Source organism: Haematobia irritans, chromosome 4 (assembly GCF_050003625.1).
Source record: "Haematobia irritans isolate KBUSLIRL chromosome 4, ASM5000362v1, whole genome shotgun sequence".
Classification (NCBI taxonomy): domain Eukaryota; kingdom Metazoa; phylum Arthropoda; class Insecta; order Diptera; family Muscidae; genus Haematobia; species Haematobia irritans.
Genome location: NC_134400.1, coordinates 44822432 through 44844967, shown reverse-complemented (window position 1 = coordinate 44844967; position 22536 = coordinate 44822432). Strand labels below are relative to the sequence as shown.

General features: G+C 31.1%; 1 protein-coding gene across 3 annotated transcripts in view; it reads left to right on the top strand.

The window, feature by feature from the left end:
* Sugb (Sugar baby transporter) overlaps positions 1-22536 on the top strand; it is a 52066-nt gene that overhangs the window by 14356 nt on the left and 15174 nt on the right. For all 3 annotated transcript variants that reach the window (XM_075304441.1, XM_075304440.1, XM_075304439.1), the window contains exon 2: positions 13939-14077. In XM_075304441.1, coding sequence (XP_075160556.1) covers positions 13939-14077 — 139 coding nt within the window. The remainder of the gene's footprint in view (positions 1-13938; positions 14078-22536) is intronic.

Sequence of the window (22536 nt, the reverse complement as noted above, 5' to 3'; positions counted from 1 at the left end):
GTATCAATTTTTCGGTGTACCCATCATTGTAGATATATGGTTAAATCTGTTACATCTCAATATGCAACGAATTCCTTTGTTTTGCAATTTTTGAAGTCTACTTCCACGAAATAATAAAATAGAACAGTATTCAACGTGTGGTTGAAATGAGCATCAAATTTAAGGTGTTTCCTTCACTTGCTCCACTATTTCATTTGAATGTACAGTGGGGAGCAAAACCGAGAGCCTGTTTTCACTTTTTGCTGACAGGAAATAAGTTTTTAATCTGATGCAATAGAACTTTACTGATAACGACCTTACAAAATAATAAGGAATGGTTGTCGGAGAAAAGTTCTCAAATGCCCAAAAGCCCCAATTTCAATCCCATTGAGAATTTATGTTCTCTGGTTAAAAGATGCTTGAGATTACAAAGAGCGCCAAAACCATAATTAAAAATAATGGACTATGGGCTAAATACTAAGACATTCGATTTTAATATATTATCTGAATATAAAGATTTGTTTATCAGAAAATAAAGTATAAGTGATGTACATTTTGTAGCAATTTGACTCAATATTATATTAATATTTTATTAAGCAAATAAAGTATACTCCTAAGTGGTTTTGCTCCCCACTATAAATGTGATTATTTGTTGATCCATTTAAAATCGTGGCCTTTACCTTGCTTATATTTAATTTTAACAAAATTGGGCCAACACGTCGAGGAGGCCAATTTTCAAGGACATTCAGTGTTTCGAATATAAAAAAGTGAACTTTTGAAATTGTATAAATCTGGTAATTACTTTAGTCCAATTCTTAAAAGTAGCTATTCCCAATTTCCAAGTTTTCAATAAAAACAAGAATGAACAGTGTTTTAAACTAATAATATTAATTTCTATCGAAAATTTAATTTTTATACAGTTGTATTGCATAATAGCTTCATGTTACATCTAGAATAAATAAAATATATAAAACCTTTCTTATTTGGTATTAAATTTCATTTAGAAATGGGTCTAGTTTTTATTAAATTGCTTGTTGAATATTTTATACATATATGCTAATAATAAACACAGCTGTGGGGAGGCTAAGCGATATGCTGGGAATTTCCAATTCGACTTTTTTGTTCACATATTTACATTTCTATACAATCCCCTATAGGATGGTGGAATACGAATTTCGCCCTCTAATTACCAAAAAAAAGATACTGTCTTTACATTAACAGTTTTGGTTTTGATTCCGAGCCAAAGAAGCGAGTAAGGATACTTTTAAGACACAATTCTCTTTTAAATTTCGGCTTTGTGCACTTGCTTCTACGAAGAAAATTTTAAAAGTTTTCGTTTTTTCAGTTTTTATACCGTCCACCATAGGATGGGGGGTATATTAACTTTGTCATTCCGTTTGTAACACATCGAAATATTGCTCTAAGACCCCATAAAGTATATATATTCTGGGTCGTGGTGAAATTCTGAGTCGATCTGATCATGTCCGTCCGTCCGTCCGTCTGTTGAAATCACGCTAACTTCCGAACGAAACAAGCTATCGACTTGAAACTTGGCACAAGTAGTTGTTATTGATGTAGGTCGGATGGTATTGCAAATGGGCCATATCGGTCCACTTTTACGTATAGCCCCCATATAAACGGACCCCCAAATTTGGCTTGCGAGGCCTCTAAGAGAAGCAAATTTCATCCGATCCGGCTGAAATTTGGTACATGGTGTTATTATATGGTCCCTAACAACCATGCAAAAATTGGTCCACATCGGTCCATAATTATATATAGCCCCCATGTAAACCGATCCCCCAATTTGGCTTGCGGAGCCTCTAAGAGAAGCAAATTTCATCCGATCCGGCTGAAATTTGGCACATGGTGTTAGTATATGGTATCTAACAACCACTCAAAAATTGGTTCACATCGGTCCATAATTATATATAGCCCCATATAAACCGATCCCCCGATTTGGCTTGCGGAGCCTCTAAGAGAAGCAAATTTCATCCGATCCGGCTGAAATTTGCTTCTCTTAGAGGTGTTAGTATATGGTCTCTAACAACCGTGCAAACATTGGTCCATATCGGTTCATAATTATATATAGCCTCCATATAAACCGATCACCAGATTTGACCTCCGGAGCCTTTTAGAAGACCAAAATTCATCTGATTCAGTTGATTCAGTTGAAATTTGGTACATGATGTTAATATATGGCCGCAAACACCCATGCAAAAATTGGTCGATATCGGTCCATTATTATATATAGGCCCCATATAAACCGATCCCCAGATTTGACCTCCGGAGCACCTTGGAAGAGCAAAATTCTTCCCATGCGGTTGAAATTTGGTACGTAATGTTAGTATAGGGTATCCAACAACCATGCAGGAATTGGTTCCTATCAGTCCATAATAATATATAGCTCTCATATAAACCGATCCCCAGATTTGACCTCCGGTGCCTTTTGGAGAAGCAAAATTCATCCGATCTGGTTGAAATTTGGTACGTGGTGGTAACATATGATACACACAAAAAAATTTTTTTCTAAATCAATCACCAAATTAATTGATCCAATTAATTTTTTAATTGAAATGTCTTCAATCACGAAAATGATAGTATCAATCACAGTTTTAATTGGGCATAGAAAAAATTCTTGATTAAAAAATTAATTGATTTTTTCAGCAAATTTCAATTAATTTTTTAATTGATTCAATTAAAAATTTAATTGATGTTGATTGCAAAACTCAATTAATTTATTAATTAAAAAAAGGTATCTATTTTTAATTACTGTCTGAATTGGCTTAGAGTTTTTATTTGGATTAAAAAATGATTGTTTGAAATACATTTTTAATTAGTCTTCCGAATTAGATTAAAAAGTTAATTGTATCAATTAATTTTTTAATTACAAATTTTAAAATTTTCAATCATTGACTTAATTAACTTAATGTTTCTATCATGATTAAAAAGTTAATTGTATCAATTAATTTATTAATTGAAAAAATTTTCAACTTCAATTAACTTTTTAATTGGAAATATTTTGGTGATATTTTTTTCTGTGTATTTAACAACCATGTGAGTTGAAATTTGTGGATGACAGTCTTTCGTAGAAGTTTCTACGCAATCCATGGTGGAGGGTACATAAGATTCGGCCTGGCCGAACTTACGGCCGTATATACTTGTTTTTTTCTTCATATGCTATCAAAGTCCTTTAAAAACGAGTTAACGACAACTTTATTTTCCAAATTCTAACTCGACTTCCAGTAAAAATTTTGTTATGTTTCAAGTAAAAAACGTCTTTAAAATAAAGTGTTGAAAACATGTAGTATTTTTGAACGATTTTTTGCTTTGTAGTCAAGATGCGAAAATACAACAAATTTAAAGACAATTTCATTAATTTAAAAAAAAATTTTCTGAATTATTAAAGTCAAGTTGACCTTAGCCCAACAATTTTTTCTTTCATGTTATGATACACCCATTTTTAAGTCAAATCACTTAATTTCAAGGACAATACGACTTCATTGAAAAGTTTATCAGCTTTTGGACAAGGAAAAATACTTTATATTAGAGAAATGCGTCTTCTATGCTAAGCAAAATTTGCATTCGTATTTTAAGGACATGAAATCTTTGGCCTCACGACTAGATTTTTTCAGTGTGTGTATTGTATTTAAATAAAATACGGAAGAAAGCTTTCGATATAAAGGAACAGGGCATAAATCCCATGAATTTATATAAAGTTAAAATGGATTTAGGGCCCTTGAAGGGTTCCCTCTTTCACTTTTTTTTTTTTTTGCTTAAAATTTCAATACATTTATCAGCGATCAGCCTTGCCACGACCTTTATGAACATTAAAATAAATTTCCATTTCTAATAAGAACAACCCTAATATACATATTTAAATATTTTGTGGTTTACTTCGTAGTTATTCAATTAGTGTCTTGAATTTCATCCCACATTTTTCTCCAAATGACACTTTTGCATAAAATATAGTAAATAATACTTAGTGTGTATTATATTTAGTTATTCCCTCGGGTTTCATCAGTTCCAGAGAACAATAACTCATAAAAGCATTTTTGTATATACATACATTCCCGTATGAATTTATATATACGTACAAAAATACATATTTTTATGTACATTCATAGATAATTATAACAATTGTGTGGGAGCAATACTATTGATAAGAGAAAAGTATGGCCAACGACCTACTACAACTGTGGTATTAGTGGGTTAAAAGTATTTACAATTATCCACACTGAAAAGAAATAATTTATTTTATGGTAAGGATTTTATTATACGTGGTATTTGCCCCAAAACAAAGACAAATTTCATTAATGTAAAGATGTGCAAAAAGTTGTTTTACTTTTCAAAATAGGAATAACTAATCCGCGATAAATACAGGTAAGTGCGTAAACACATTACCATAGCGAATAGCAGAATGCCGTGACGCAGGATTGATAAAGGTTGAGTACAATAAGTACCGTGATCACGGTTGCCACAAATGGTAGAATTCTACCAAAACTGGTAGATTTTTTAATGTTTGGTAGATTGGAAGAATTCTTGATGTTTTGGTAGAGTTTGCAGAATATTCCTCCCCAACTAAGAGGCACTTCACAAATTTTTATAGAAATAAAAATTTGACAAACTTTTCTATAGATATAAAATTTTGACAAAATTTTCTAAAGGAATAAAATGTTGACAACATTCTCTATAGAAATAAAATTTTGACAAAATTTTCTATAGAAATAAAATTTTGGCAAAATTTTCTATAGAAATAAAATGTCGACAAAAATTTCTATAAGAATAAAATGTTGACAATATTTTCTGTAGAATAAGAAAATTTTCTGTAGATAAGAACATTTTCTATAAGAATTAAAATGTGATAAAATTTGCTACACGGATGAAAAAGACTGTTTTTCATATGTTTGGCTATAAACATTATATGTTTGGAACACAAATTTTTAAACACAATATTTTTGAGTTCAAGCATATAATGTTCATAAACTAGCATAACATGTTTGAGACATATATGTTAATATGTTAGAACATATTATGTTTGGGACATAAAATGTTTGTAAATATAATATGCTTGGATGCAAACATATATTAATTTAGAAATAGCCTATAAACATATATGTGTTTAGTAGCTTGGAGCGCTATTTAACAGGGAGCGATATTGAATTAAGTTGGTGGTTGTTGCTTGTTATTACAAAATTAACATTTTATTTTTCCTTGGGCAATTGATCAGCTACTTCTTTGATCCTTACAAACTGTGTGGTCCGCTGTTCGAATCCCCGTCCGGTAAAAGGTAAAATTAAAATAAAAAAAACATAAAATTGAATAATTTCTTCTACAATGTTTGTATTACAGAAAAAGGTGCTAAGAACTAAAAAATCTCGTGGAAGTGAGAAAGATGTGGGGGAATATACAATTAGGCAGAAACAAAATTTTGAGCATTCAGGTCGATAATTCATTATGATTGTAAATATATAAATAAATAAATAAAATTTTGAGCACAATATTGATTGGGAGAATTTTTTTTAAGCATATAATATTTTTGGGTGCAAAATGCTTCCAAACATATTATATGTTCACATAATAACATATTGTTTTTTGGAAGACAACATTATTGAATTTGGATGCAAAAATACAAAATGTTTGGAACTTAGACTACCCAAACATATATTGTTTAGACCAATATGCTTTCAAACATATTATATATTGGTAGAGATCAAACATATAAATGTTTGGGCAATACCCAACAATGTATATGCTTGAAGCAAAATATGTTTGGGAGTATATGTTACAGAAGCGATTTTTTGTGAGGGTGTATAGAAATAAAATTTTGACAAAATTTTCTATAGAAATAAAATTTTGACAAAATTTTCTATAGAAATAAAATTTTGACAAAATTTTCTATAGAAATAAAATTTTTACAAAATTTTCTATAGAAATAAAATTTTGACAACATTTTTTGCAGAATAAGAAAATTTTCTGTAGATAATAGAAACAAAATTTTAGCAAACTTTTCTATAAAAATAAAATGTTGACTAAGTTTTATATAAAGTCAATATCTTTAAAAATTTTAATTTTTGTTTATGCTTTTGTTTTACTAAGGTTCTCTTTTTGGTGCAAACTAAAAATATTTAAAACTTTGACACATTTACAATTCAATGGATAATTTATACACTCGAATAAATTGTCGTTATTACACTGAAAAACAGTGAACCCACCAGGAAGAAAACTTTCTGTTAATTTTAGAAAATTTTGAATATTTGTAGAAAATTTTAACTAAACAGTATTACAAACGTTGGCATCACGCCGATATCATAAAAATAAGTAAATATTTTTCGACAAATTCAAGAAAATTTATTAGACATAACTACGTTTTTTCACTTGTTAAAGAAAGTTTTGTAGATTGAAGGAAAAACATGAAGTTCAAAATTGCAAGAATGTCTTTAGTGACATATGAAGTTCATGATGGACGCATTTTTGGTAAAATTTACAAATTTAAAGAAATTCTGAACTATTTTGTGGAAGACACGAATTTAGTTAATCTTTATGCTTCATTTGAGTTTAGTTAATTTAAATAACGTACACAAAAAATTATTAGAGTAAAGGAAACTTTCTCCAAACATAATAATTCCATGAACTAAAATAAAGTTAAATTGGCTTTAGTGAAATAGAGAGTTCACTTTTTTTTTTGAGTGTAAGAGTGATCAAAAAGTAATAAAAAAATCTTAAATAAAATACTAAAACATTTCGTTTGATGAAACAATAATTTGATTGAACACTGCAAAATAATATTTTTATTTGGTAGTTTTTGCCAAAATTTTCTTCACATTTTGGTAGATTTTTTTGGACTCGAGTGACAACGGTCACCGTGATACCCCTACGATACATTTGGTATTTTGAAACCTTCTTTAAGTTCATAAATTCATAAATATGTACACTGGCTGAAAACAGTTTATCGTTAGACATATTGGGACAATTTACTAGACTTGAGCATCACCAGCTAAGTCGACCTAGAAAAGCGGCAGCTTTTATCGATAATGTTTTTTTATTTGTTCATCGCGCAAAAATCTTTCGCCTATTTTTTACGAGCAATAAGTTTGTTAGTTTAACCCTTTCGACCCCGAATTATTATAGATATCGCTAAAAATGTTGTTATACTCTTAATCGTATTTAAGTCGTTTAAAAAGCGTCTAGCTAAAATTTCGGGTCGCCACGCCCATTCGCTTGGGCGGTAGAGAATGTTGCCTGTGGGCAACTTTGGGCAATTGTGACTATAAAATGGTTTGTTTTGTAATGATAGACGTATTACGTTTTATTGGATTTTTTAAAGTTTATTGTCATTTTTACAGTAAATATATACTTGGATACCCACGTGAGTGAAATTTCACTCACGCTCAGGCACATTCACGAAGAAATATTTGTACTCACGCACGCCATGTGGGTAGGAATTCACTCCCACGAAATGAAAAGTCATACTCGCGTACTCTCACGCACGAACAACGTTTATGCCTCACGTTCCCGCACGATTCACAACAATTTTCGCAATTCACGACGAATCTCGTGATTCAGGAACATTTTCGGAACACGACAATTGGCGTCATTCACGACAAATCTCATGACTCGCTGCAGTTACTGATCGGTAAGTAACATTCATAACTCACGACGGAACCATTAGCAAAATTCAAATATGTTTCACAATCAAACAACGGACGCTATTGAAATTGTAAGCGTGATAAAAATCCGTGAAGGTGATTAAAATCGGTGAGCTTGAATCGTGAACGTGAATTTGTTCGTGAGTGTGATTTTTTCTGTGTCTGTCTTAACGTGAATGTGAATAATATCGTGAACGTCACTTTTATCGTGAGCGTGAATTGGATCGTGAATGTGAATTTTAATCGTGAGTGTGATTTCGAAGAAATTTTACTCACGCAAATCACGAACACAATTTGAGTTTTGCTCACGCACGACAAATTTTTATTTAGTTCCGATCACGTACATTCACGAGATTTAGTTTAAATTTCATTCACGACTTCGCGTGAATCATGCGTGATTCACGGCAATGTTTTTTTTTTTGTCGTTCTGAACCCATGCCAGTTTAGCTGGCGGTCTAAAAAACCAAAGTTAGTAAAGCGCTAATATTCGTGCAAATCCACCAGTATGTTGCCAAGAACGCTGATATCTATGGCTTCTTCCCTTTTTACGATTCCTTTCAAGTTCCTCCTCAGTACCGCAGATATGTCTTCCACATCATTACCGCATTCCTCATCACTGGGCATCCCAATCGAAGTTCAAAATTTGTTCAATATTATAGTTTTTCAAACCTTTTTCCTCTAGGTCCTATGTCCAAAAATATGTAATTTTACTACCACAATTGCCCAAAGTTGCCCACAGGCAACTTTTCAATTTTAAAAATTTCTCACTTGTTGTTTTTTTTTTGCAATTCTAAGATTTGACTTCCACAACTGTTTTATTTGACATGATTTATTTGATATGATTTATTTGAACAGATTTAATAAAAACGTTCAATACTTTTGTTGTAATTTTTTAAAAAATCTCATTTATAAAAACCGTTTTCCAAATTCGCAATTATTTTTTTCTTGAGGCACGTGCCTATTAATGAAAATAAACTTGCTAAATGGCAACCAAACTAGCTGCTTTTTAATTCAACTTAAAGAGAACACTTGTACACACAAAAATTTTTTTTCTGATTCTATCACGAAATTAATTGATCCAATTAATTTTTAATTGAAATGTCTTCAATCACAGAAATGATAGTATCAATTAAAAAATTAATTGAAGGTCAATTAAAAAGTTAATTGATCCAATTAAAAAATTAATTGATACTATTATTTTTGTGATTGATTTTTGTTTCAATTAAAAAATTTGATGAATCAATTAAATTTTTAATTGAATATTTTTTAAAACTCAATTACAATTTTAATTGGAAAAATTTTCGTGAAATTTTTTGTGTGTAGCTTTCGATACCGTTACAGTTTTATGAAAAAAACAAACACAACGCTGACAGTTCGTCCCCAAATACAAAAAAGTTGCCCACAGGCAACTTTAGGGTCGAAAGGGTTAAAATGAGCCCAGTAGGTCCAACTTAAGATAGAGTTCCGGAAATTTTCGTGCAACGTACTCTAAAAGCAATTATGATTCTTATTTTTAGTTCTGCAAAACGAGTATATGAGACTTTACTTTTATATATACACACAGAAAAACATATCAACAATATTTTTTGTATTGAAATTAAAAAAAAAATGGTTCAATAACCTATTAATTAATTGATTCAATTAATTTTTAATTGAAACAAAATGTAATTAATTGGATCAATAAATTTTTAATTTGTTTGGGATTGATATTATTGATTCCGTGACAAAAATATTGAGTTGAAATAAGAATTAATTGGGCAAATTAATTTTATGATTGAAACCAAAAAATATTTTTTTTTTGGTGCAAGTAGACTTGCTGAATGTTTTGCTATATCGGTGGATTCTTTTATTATCTTTCATTCTTTTTAATACTAATCAGGCCTTTTTTGTTAATTGATTTAATATATAGTTTATTATTTTGTATATAATTCCTGTTAGTAAGTTGTTAATATTATTTATTATAATTTAAGATCAATGGTAAGATTAGAATTAGAATCCATACAATTCTGGCTATATAGTAGACTTCGTTTGTTTAACGTCCACCTTCCTTTGTTTACATGCACGCATTAGTAGGTCATTTGGTAGAGGAACTTTGTTAAGAGTAAAATTTTATTATTATTATTGTTTTTTTTTAGTGTATCGATACTAATATTGATGTAGTAGTAAAGCCTGTTCTTACAGCAAAATTAATGTTTATAAATTCCCCCGTGATTAAAGTTTGTATTTACAATCCATGAAAAGCCAATTCGTTACAATTGTATCGAAAGATAATGCCACAATGGAAGTATATTAAACAATAGGTTGATTGTATTTTAGTACCATTTTTAAAAAGGCTATTCAGAACATCATTTCAGATTAGTCCATCAGTTCTACACAGAAAAAATCAGATTTAATCACGAAATTATTTAATCCAATTATTTTTTGTAGAAATGGTTTCAAGCTCTAAAATGATACTATCAATAATAGAATAAAGTGCAAATAAAATATATATTACTTTAAAAAATTAATTGATTCTTTCGGCACTTTCAATTGATTTTCTATTAAAAAATTTAATTGATTTTGATCGCAAAACTGAATTAAGGTTTTAAACAACTATAAAATTAGTAGAAAGTACAGAAGTAATCAATTATATTTTATATTTCTAATTCATTCTGTACACTCAAAAAAAAAGTTTACTTGGATCCAAAGATTTTGACCTTCCCTTAAGGATTTTGGTATTGATTCCGAACCAAAGATGCTGCTTCTTTAAAATAAAGACATCTTTGACGGAGCTCCCTGGCTTTAAATGTAGGACAAATAAAATTAAAATTAGATACAGATCTCATTCATCGAATTTTTATCCTCTTTTTGCGATATATTAATAAAGGTATTTATGTACAAACAAATTCCAATTTAAAATCCAAATTATGACAGGTACTTCAAAGTAAACACTGTTTTCTTAATGTTAAAAAAACTTTAAACCAAAGATGCAAATCCTTAAAATAAGTCTTAACCTATATTTGAAGCGATTTTATCTTAAATTTAAAAATGCAATATGTCAGTTGAGTTAAAGACGATTTCTTTAAATTAAAAATGTTTTCTTTATTTTAGGGAAAATTTGCCTTCAAAGATCTACAACTTCAGCTGAGAGATGAAAAATTTCAAGATTTGTGTCCCAAATTTAATGAAAAAAAATTTGAAGCAAGGATTATAAACGTTCATTTAATTAAAATGTCATTATTTTAAAGAATGTTGTCCTTAAATTTGGGTAAATTTCGATTCCTAAAATTTAAGTTGCATAATCTTCCATATTAGGTCAATATTTTTTCAGTGTAATTGTTACTATCATTCTCGTGATTTACGAAAATTCAATTATTTATTATAAGGCATGGACTGAATTACCTTTTATTTATGTTTTTATGCCTTTGTTGAATTTAGTTAGCGAAGCGCAGACCCCAAACCACTTTGTTAGCACAAATCTATTAATTAGTTAAAGGAGCTTCATAAAAGCGTTAACTGAGCACTGCAAAGGTTTGTGTCTGTGCTCACTAAATTTGGAATTTATTTTCACGCACATATCTCTGACACCAATTAAAAATTAATTCAAATAATTTTTCAGGTTGCAATTTGTTGAATCAATTAATCTCTTAATTGGATATTTTTTAAAATTTAATTATATTTTATTATACTTTCAATTATATTTATTATACCCATCACCATTCTATGGTGATTAGTTGGTATAATAAGTTTGTCATACCGATTTATATTGTCAGAAATCAAAATATCGATTTCCGACTATATATCTTGCTCAGGGTGAAATTGTAAGTCGATATAATATGTCCGTCTGTCTGTCTTTCGTAATCACGCTACAGTCTTCAATAATGGCGCTATCTTCCTAAAATTTGGCACCGATTCGTCTTTTGTCTACATGCAGGCCAAGTTCGAAGATGGGCTATATCGGCCCAGGTTTTGATATAGCTCCATACACACAAAAAAATTCTGATTCAATCACGAAATTAATTGATTCAATTAATTTTTTAATCGAAATGTCTTCAATCTCAGTTTTAATTGGGCATAAAAAATACTTGATTAAAAAATTAATTTATTTCATTAGCAAATTTCAATTAATTAATTAAAAATTTAATTGATGTTGATTGCAAAACCCATTTAATTTTTTAATCAAAAAGGTAACTAATTTCAATAACTTTATGAATTGACTTAGTGTTTTTAGTTTGTTTTTTTAATTAAAAATTAAAAAAATGTCCATCACTTTTTTTAACTGTTTTGGTTTTCCGAGTTTGATTAAAAAGTTAATTGTATCAATTAATTTTTAATTGAAAAAATTTTCAACTTTAATCAACTTTTTAATTGGAAATATTTTGGTGATATTTTTTCTGTGTGTAAACCGTTCCCCCGATTTGGGGTCTTGGGCTTCTAGAAGCCGTAGTTTTTATCCGATTTGTGTGAAATTGGAAATCTAGAGGTATTTTAGCACCACAAATAGGTGTTTTGGTCTGTATCGGTCCATGTTATTGGTATAGCCCCCATATAGACCGATCTCCTGATTTTACTTTTTGGACTTCTAGAAACCGTAGTTTTTATCCGATTTGTCTGAAATTCTAAATCTAGAGGTATTTTGGGACCACAAATAGGTGTGTCGAAAATGGTGTGTATCGGTCCATGTTTTGGTATAGCCCCCATATAGCCCATTCTCCTGATTTGACTTCTTGCTCCGATTTACCTGAAATTCAAAATCTAGAAGTGTTGTGAGTTCATAAATAAGTGTGCCCAATATGGTGTGTATCGGTCCACGTTTTGGTATAGCCCCCATATAGCCGGATCTCCCGATTTGACTTTTTGGACTTCTAGACACCGCAATTTTTATCTAATTTACCTGAAATTCAAAATGTGGAGATCTTTTGGGTCAACACATAAGTACGCCGAATATGGTGCATTATGAAGTCCAAGAAGTCCACACATAAGTAAGCCGAATATGATGGGGCGTATCGATTGATTTTGATATATCCCCATATAGTTCGATTTGACTTCGAGACGTCGCAATTTTATCCGATTTGCCGGAAATTCAAAATTTAGAGGTATTTTGGGTCCGTAAATAGGTGTAACGAATATGGTGTACATCGGTCCATGTTTTGGTATAGCTCCACACCCAAAAAAAGTGTCTACGGAACTAAAGGAAAAAATGTTCATCAATTTAGTTTAGCCAATTTATTTCCATTATGTTAAGTTAAATTTTTGTTTAAAATTAATAAAAATAAATGGCTAAACTAAATTGATAATAATAAATATTTTTTCCTTTAGTTTCGAAGGCACTTTTTTCTTGGTGTACTTGTAAATTAAGAAAATATTGTTGATCATTTTTCTGTGTATGTTTGCTTCGAAGAAAAAATTCAAATACAAGCAGCGATAGTGGAGATCTGAATAGTAATATATATTTGGTTATCTTACTCTTTTTTGATAATTCTCGAAGGGATTTTAATTTTTAATGTCATACACTGAAAAAAAAAGCATACCCGGTTCCAAAGATTTTGTCTTTACTTTAAAGAATTTGGTATTGATTCCGAGCCAAAGAAGCGGAGAATACAAGTAAGGATACTTTTAAGACACAATTCTCTTTTAAATTTAGGTTTTGTGTACTTGCTTCTAGGAAACAAATTTTAATTTTTCGCTTTCCCAGCTTTTTTTTCTTCATATGCTATCAAAGTCCTTTAAAAACGAGTTAACGGCAACTTTATTTTCCAAATTAGGACTCGACTTCCAGTAGAAATTATGCTATGTTTGAAGTAAAAAACTTATTTAAAAAAAAGTTTTGAAAAACATGTCCTATATTTGAACGATTTTTTGCTTTGTAGTCAAGATACAAAAAGACAACAAATTTAAAGACAATTTCATTAAATTTAAAGAATTTTTCTGAATTATTAAAGTCAAGTTGACCTTAGCATATACATTTTTTCTTTCATGTTAAGATACCCATTTTTAAGTCAAATCACTTAATTATAAGGACAATATGACTTCATTGAAAAGTTTATCGAGTTTTGGACAAGGAAAATAACTTTATTTTAGAGAAATGCGTCTTCTATGCTAAGCAAAATTTGTATTCGTATTTTAAAGACATGAAATCTTTGACCTCACGACAATATTTTTTTCAGTGTACGATATCTCATTAACCAAGAAAAGATAATTAGTGCATATAATCATAATATGCCATCGTATTGTGTTTGAATATGTTTTGTTTAAGTTTACTTATCTGAAGTATCTATGAAGAATGTATCTTGCAGATAAAATTAAACATAAATATTTGTCTTTTTTATTTCAGGAACTGCACCAGTAGTCCCCTTTATGCCAACTCTGGCCAAGCAATTAGGATATTCCAATAGCGTTGTGGGGACAATGTATGCGATATTACCTGTTGTTGGAATGTTAGCAAAACCATTATTGGGATTCATAGCAGATCGGTATGAAAATAATATATTTTTTTAGAATACATATTAGCATTAAATGGTACAGCTAAAATAACAGGTTGGCTGATAAGTCCCCGGTCTGACACATAGATGGCGTCGCTAGTATTAAATGCATATTATTTTTATATAGTACCAACCTTCAAATGATTCGTGTCAAAATTTGACGTCTGTGAGTCAATTAGTTTGTGAGATAGAGCGTCTTTTGTGAAGCAACTTTTGTTATTGTGAAAAAATGAAAAAAAAGGAATTTCGTGTTTTGATAAAATACTGTTTTCTGAAGGGAAAAAATACGGTGGAAGCAAAAACTTGGCTTGATAATGAGTTTCCGGACTCTGCCCCAGGGAAATAACAATAATTGATTGGTATGCAAAATTCAAGCGTGATGAAATGAGCACGGAGGACGGTGAACGTAGTGGACGCCCGAAAGAGGTGGTTACCGACGAAACATCAAAAAAGCCACAACATGATTTTGAATGACCGTAAAATGAAGTTGATCGAGATAGCAGAGGCCTTAAAGATATCAAAGGAACGTGTTGGTCATATCATTCATCAATATTTGGATATGCGGAAGCTCTGTGCAAAATGGGTGCCGCGCGAGCTCACATTTGACCAAAAACAACAACGTGTTGATGATTCTGAGCGGTGTTTGCAGCTGTTAACTCGTAATACACCCGAGTTTTTCCGTCGATATGTGACAATGGATGAAACATGGCTCCATCACTACACTCCTGAGTCCAATCGAAAGTCGGCTGAGTGGACAGCGACCGGTGAACCGTCTCCGAAGCGTGGAAAGACTCAAAAGTCCGCTGGCAAAGTAATGGCCTCTTTTTTTTTTGGGATGCGTATGGAATAATTTTTATCGATTATCTTGAGATGAGAAAAACCATCAACAGTGACTATTATATGGCGTTATTGGAGCGTTTGAAGGTCGAAATCGCGGCAAAACCGCCCCATACGAAGAAGAAAAAAGTGTTGTTCCACCAAGACAACGCACCGTGCCACAAGTCATTGAGAACAATGGGCTTCGAATTGCTTCCCCACCCTCCGTATTCTCCAGATCTGGCCCCCAGCGATTTTTTTTTTGTTCTCAGACCTCAAAAGGATTCTATTTTGAGGCAAAACCGAAGGAGTACTACCAAAATGGTATCAAAAAATTGGATGGTCGTTATAATCGTTGTATCGCTCTTGAAGGGAACTATGTTGAATAATAAAAACGAATTTTGACAAAAAAATGTGTTTTTCTTTGTTAGACCGGGGACTTATCCGCCAACCTGTTACTTGCATCTGTAGTATATGACTTCAAACATAATGAGATTGGGTCGAAATCATTGGCGTAGCTAGGGTGGTCCTGGGTGTGCTAAACCCCATCATATCTTTGCATTTGAACATTACTTTCATGTGTATAACTTCCCAGCAAAAAAACGTCGCCAAAAAAGTAATAAAAATGTTCTTTTTGGATCCGGAAGTGGTGCAAAATTGACGCAGAAGCGCTGAATTTAACATGGGCTTGTCATAGGACGGAAGTCCTCCATTTCAACAGCCGTTGCACTGAATTTGCATCACTTCTTTAGGTTTGATCCGAATTCAATGTTTTGGATGTAAATTAAAAAGTTCTGTGATATTTTCTCAAATGAATAATTTTTATAATTTTTAATGGATTCTAACGCTTGTTGGAAACGTTTGACCTCAAATATTTTTCAAAAATTCACAATTTTTTCAGATTTGATGTAGCATTTTGTTTTCGACAAACTTTAAATGATTTGTACCATTTTATGAATTCTTACTCTGTTTTTAACCTATTTGAAACAAACAAAGTTAAAATTACCCATTAAAAGTATGAAAAAACCAAGTTATAAAAAATTGAATTAAAAGAATCACAATCAATCACGAAATTAATTGATCCAATTAATTTTTTAATTGAAATGTCTTCAATCACGAAAATGATAGTATCAATCACAGTTTTAATTGGGCATAGAAAAAAATCTTGATTAAAAAATTAATTGATTTCATTACCAAATTTTAATTAATTTTTTAATTGATTCAATTAAAAATTTAATTGATGTTGATTGCAAAACTCAATTAATTTATTAATTAAAAAATGTAACTATTTTCAATTACCTTTTGAATTGGCTTAGAATTTTTATTTAGATTAACAATTGATTGTTTGAAAAAAAATTTTAATTAAAAATTTAAAAAAATGTTAATCACTTTTTTAACTGACTTAGTCTTCCGAATATGATTAAAAGTTTATTGTATCAATTAACTTTTTAATTAAAAATTTTAAAATTTTCAATCATTGACTTAATTAACTTAATGTTTCTATCTTGATTAAAAAGTTAATTGTACCAATTAATTTATTAATTGAAAAAAAAATTCAACTTCAATGAACTTTTTAATTGGAAATATTTTGGTGATATTTTTTTCTGTGTAGTTAAAATAAAGTGCATTCTGGAAGTGCTTTTAAAGTTGTGCCTTTGGAAGAACTTCCAAATTTTTTTGCTGGGTTTAGAAAGCGAAAACCTTTATTTATTTATTTATGGTACAAAATCTTAATTAAAAAAAGCGCGAAAAAGCTTGAAGTCGAAATAAGACTCTTATAGTACCGGAAGAGAACAAAATTTCTATTTATATAGCTAAAGGATATCAGGCGAATTCCGGGCAAATCAAGATGATCAAACAATTAAATTGGAAAGATGTCTTCGTTAGGACCATACAAAAATGGTCTAATATAAACTGTATACACGCAGAAACTAATTATTTCCTCCCAAATGAAATTTTAAACAAACAGATATGATTTCCCATTTGCTTTTCGCTGCATGGAAGTTTGTTTGTAAGAAAAGTATATACATATTGTGATAAGCGTTGATTCTTTTACAGAAAGGAAAATAGAACTGCAGACTATACAGTTTTTAAGCCAACTGGGTTACGTACACTGAAAAAAAGCATGTCCGGTTCCAAAGATTTTGTCTTTACACTAATGATTTTGGTATTGATTCCGAGCCAAAGGAGCGGAGAATTGAAGTAAGGATACCTTTAAGACAGAATTCTCTTTTAAATGTAAGTTTTGCGTACTTGATCCTAGGCAGCAAATTTTAATTTAATCGTTTTTCCGTTTTTTCTTCATGTGCAATTAAAGCCCCTTAAAAACGTATTAACAGCAATATACATTTTCAAATTCAGACTCCACTTCAAGTAGAAATAATGCTATGTCTCAAGTAAAAGTCGTCTTTAAAATAACGTGTTGAAAAACATCTCCTATTTTTAAACGCTTTTTTGCTTTGTTGTCAAGATGCAAAAAGACAACAAATTTAAAGACAATTTCTTCAATTTTGAAGATTTTTTCACAATTATTAAAGACAAGTTGACCTTAGCCATTCTTTCATTTTAAAATACCAATTTTTAATTTGAATCACTTAATTATAAGGAAAAAACTAATTTATAGATAAGTTCATCGTCTTTCTGGCAAGGAAAAAAACTTTCTATCAGAGAAATGCGTCTTCTATGCTAAGCAAAAAAAGCATTCGTATTTTAAGGACGTGAAATCTTTGGCCTCACGATAATTTTTTTTTCAGTGTAGCTGTTATTGCCATCAACAGATAATATTTGCTGTAGCCATCAACGCACAAGCAACGCAAACAGTTATATAGCATAGTTTTGAACGCCCTCGAGCCGATGTAAAGAACCTTATTTAACAGATACATACATTTAGTTGGCCATCGTGGAGCAATGTTTAGCATGCCCGCCTTGCATATAAAGAGTCGAGGGTTCAATCCCTACTTCGATCTAATACAAAAAAAAAATTTTGTATTTTACATATATCCCAAAAATGTTCTGAGTTTCCGACATCACATTAAATTTTTACTATGAAACTTCAAAATATGTCTTATTAACGACTTGAAGTTAGAAAAGATCATTGATATAAACGAAATGGTTCAAAAAATTATTTCTTTTATTGCAGAAATAAAAATTTTGTAACATAAATTGGACAAATTTGAAATTTTCGAAGAAATTAAAGAAATTTTACCAAAAATTGCGTTCGTTTTGAACTTCCTTAAAACTACGAAAATCTTCAAAAAGTGAAGAAAAAAATAATTATGTCTAATGAAATATATTGAATTTGTTGGCATCATATCGGCGATTGTAATACATTTTAACAGGTGCGCTGATAATTCCCCAGTCTAACAAAGAAAAACACATTTTTTTGTCAAAATTCGTTTTTATTATTCAACATAGTTCCCTTCAAGAGCGATACAACGATTATAACGACCTTCCAATTTTTTTATACCATTTTGGTAGTACTCCTTCGGTTTTGCCTCAAAATAGGCCTCAGTTTCGGCGATCACCTCTTCATTGCAGCCAAACTTTTTCCCCTGCGATCATCCTTTTGAGGTCTGAGAACAAGAAAAAGTCGCTGGGGGCCAGATCTGGAAAATACGGTGGGTGGGGAAGTAATTCGAAGCCCAATTCATGAATTTTTCTCAATAACTTGTGGCACGGTGCGTTGTCTTGGTGGAACAACACTTTCTTCTTCTTCATATGGGGCCAATAACGCCATATAATAGTCACTGTTGATGGTTTTTCCCTTCTCAAGATAATCGATAAAAATTATTCCATGAGCATCCCAAAAAACAGAGGCCATTACTTTGCCAGCGGACTTTTGAGTCTTTCCACGCTTCGGAGACGGTTCACCAGTCGCTGTCCACTCAGCCGACTGTCGATTGGACTCAGGAGTGTAGTGATGGAGCCATGTTTCATCCATTGTCACATATAGACGGGAAAACTCGGGTGTATTACGAGTTAACAGCTGCAAACACCGCTCAGAATCATCAACACGTTGTTGTTTTTGGTCAAATGTGAGCTCGCGCGGCACCCATTTTGCACAGGGCTTCCGCATATCCAAATATTGATGAATGATATGACCAACACGTTCCTTTGATATCTTTAAGACCTCTGCTATCTCGATCAACTTCATTTTACGGTCATTCAAAATCATTTTGTGGATTTTTTTGATGTTTTCGTCGGTAACCACCTCTTTCGGGCGTCCACTGCGTTCACCGTCCTCCGTGCTCATTTCACCACACTTGAATTTTGCATACCAATCAATTATTGTCGATTTCCCTGGGGCAGAGTCCGGAAACTCATTATCAAGCCAAGTTTTTGCTTCCACCGTATTTTTTCCCTTCAGAAAACAGTATTTTATCAAAACACGAAATTCCTTTTTTTCCATTTTTTTCACAATAACAAAAGTTGCTTCACAAAAGACGCTCTATCTTACAAACTAGTTGACTTACAGACATTTTGACACGAATCATTTGAAGGTGGGTACTATATAAAAATAATATGCATTTAATACTAGCGACGCCATCTATGTGTCAGACCGGGGACTTATCAGCCAACCTGTTAATGCCAAACTTTCCACAGAATAGTAGAATTTTAAATAAAGCTCCGACTTGTCGAAATATCGCCCGAATTGGCCAAATAATATATCACAACCCACAATTGACCTGACCACATATCTTGGCGAGATTTAACCAATATCCTGGAAAAATCGCCACTGCTGAGTAGCAAAAATTGTAAATAATACTCAAATTGTCCTATATCTCGAATACATATGTATCGCCCGATAAATCATAAATGCTCTTTTGTACAATTGCATCAAAATTGCTCTACACACAAAAAACATTTTTTCTGGTTCAATCACGAAATTAATTGATCCAATTAATTTTTTAATTGAAATGTCATCAATCATAGAAATGATAGTATCAATTAAAAAATTAATTGAAGGTCAATTAAAAGTTAATTGATCCAATCAAAAAATTAATTGATATTATTAATTTTTTTGATTGATTTTTGTTTCAATTAAAAAATTTGTTCAATCAATTAAATTTTTAAAACTCAATTAAAATTTTAATTGGAAAAATTTTCGTGAAATTTTTTTCAGTGTAGCTTTATATTTCCCATATTTTTTACTAACATTGTGTTTCATCCCAGGGGGCTAACACCCATTTAATTTTTAATTCTAGCGATTTTGTAGAAGTACAAAAAATTTTCTCCAAATCGTTTCAGATATAAATATTTGTATATGGGAATATAAACCTTGATAATAACTCCCAACAAATTTGAAGGAGTTGTGTTGGTAACACAAATTTTGGTCTACATAATGGGGAAGGGTATAATATAGTCGGCCCCGCGCGACTTTAGACTTTACTTACCTCTTGTGTGATTGAATCAATTAAAAACGTGATTGATTTTTAACATAAAATTCAATCACAGTTTTAATTGAATCAATTAAAATTTTAATTAATTTCGCGACAAAAATCAATCAACTATTTGATTCATTCAATTAAATAATTAATTGAAATTGGCTATAAATTTCAATCAAAAAATTTATATATTGCGCCCCCAAAATCGTATTTAGTTTTATTAGAAATAAAAGAAAATATGTGTTTCTTATAAAACATATTCAATATTTTATTATTTGTATACCCTAAACCACATAGTCGTCAGGGTATAATAAGTTTGATCGGCCAAAAAATGTGCCTACCAGAAATATTGATTTTAGACCCCATAAAATATATACCGATCGACTCAGAATCACCTCCTGAGTCGATCTAGCGCTTGGTGTCCGTCCGTCCGTCTGTCCATGTATTTGTTGTTCACAGGATTCCGGTCGCAATTATTAACCGATTTCGATGAAATTTGGTGTAGGGAGTTTTTTGGGCACAAGGACGAACGCTATTGAATTTGGAAGAAATCGGACCAAATTTAGATATAGCTCCCATAAATATGTATCGCCCGATTTCGACAAATGGGGTCACGCTGCGCGTTTTTGCAAACGGATCGTCACCAAATTTGGCAAAAGGTAATCTTTTCCATCGCTGCAAAATTTCATCCAAATCGGTTCAGATTTAGATATAGCTCTCATATATATGTATCGCCCGATTTTCCCAAATTTGGCCACAAAACCTTTATTTATCAACCGATCTTACTCAAAGTTGGCTAAATATAATCTTCTATAGCACTAACTATATGTGCAAAAAATCATGGAAATCGGTTCAGATTTAGTTATAGCTCCCATATATTTGTACCGCCCGATTTTTCTAAATTTGGCCATAAAACACTTATTTATCAACCGATCTTATCCAAATTTGGCTAAATGTAGTCTTCTATAGCACTAACTATATGTGCAAAAAATCATCGAAATCGGTTCAGATTTTGATATAGCTCCCATATATATGTATAGCCCGATTTTCCCAAATTTGGCCATAGAACCCTTATTTATTAACCGATCTTACTAAATGTTGGTTAGATCCAGTCCTCTATAGTACTAACTATACGTGCAAAATTTCATCGAAATCGGTTCAGATGTAGATATAGCTCCCATATATGTATCACCCGATTTTGAAAAATTCGCCCCTAATAACCTTATGTTTGACCATACAGGCCTCATTTCTTAGCCGATCTTACTCAAATCTTGCACAAGGTAACCTTTTGTGGTATTAATCATACCCGCAAAATATTATGCAAATTGGTTCAGATTTAGATATAGCTTCCATATATATGCATCGCTCCATTTTCCCAAATTTGGCCATAGTACTCTTATTTATTAACCAATGTTACTCAAATTTCAAATTTTTATGTACTAGCCGATCGTACTAATACGTACTTGTACTTCTTACATAAGAATATTGCTCGATTTTTACAAATTTGTATTTATTACCATACTGTATTTATTGTATTTATTAGCATACTAACTCCGTAGGCGCAATATCAACACAGCCAGTGTTGCTAGAAGTAGGGGAAATTCCCTATATGTAGGGTTTTTCTAATATTTAGCGTAGGGCCACAATGTAGGACATTTTCACTCAACACAATTTGTAATAATTTTGGTGGCTCTAGAGGAGGAAATTAGAAGCCGACAAGGCTTGATCTTTAACAATGTGTGGTAAACTTTATTCCAGTAGAGAATTTTGTCAACATTTTATTTCTATAGAACATTTTGTCAAAATTGTATTTCTATAGAAATTTTTTTTCAAAATATTATTTCTATAAAAAATTTTCTCAAAATTTTATCTCTGTGGAATTTTTTCTCAAAATTTTATTTCTATAGAATTTATTGTCAAAATTTTATTTCTATAGAAAAATTTCTCACAAAAATTTGTTTATAGAAACTTTTTCCAAAACTTTATTTTTATAGAGATTTAACAAAAAAGATTACTAATTTGGGTAGAATTCTACCAACTGTGGCAACCGTGGTGGTAATACAAATTTATATTCTAAGTTATATACATTGCATATTCATGTTTTAAGATAATAAACTACTTAGAACCATTTTTGTTTTGTAAAATTTTTTTAAATTAAACGAAAAATATTGTAGGGAAAATTGTTTGGAAATGTATGGGAAAGTAGGGAACTTTTTTGTCCTTGTAGGGTAAACCGAACATTTTCCCTGG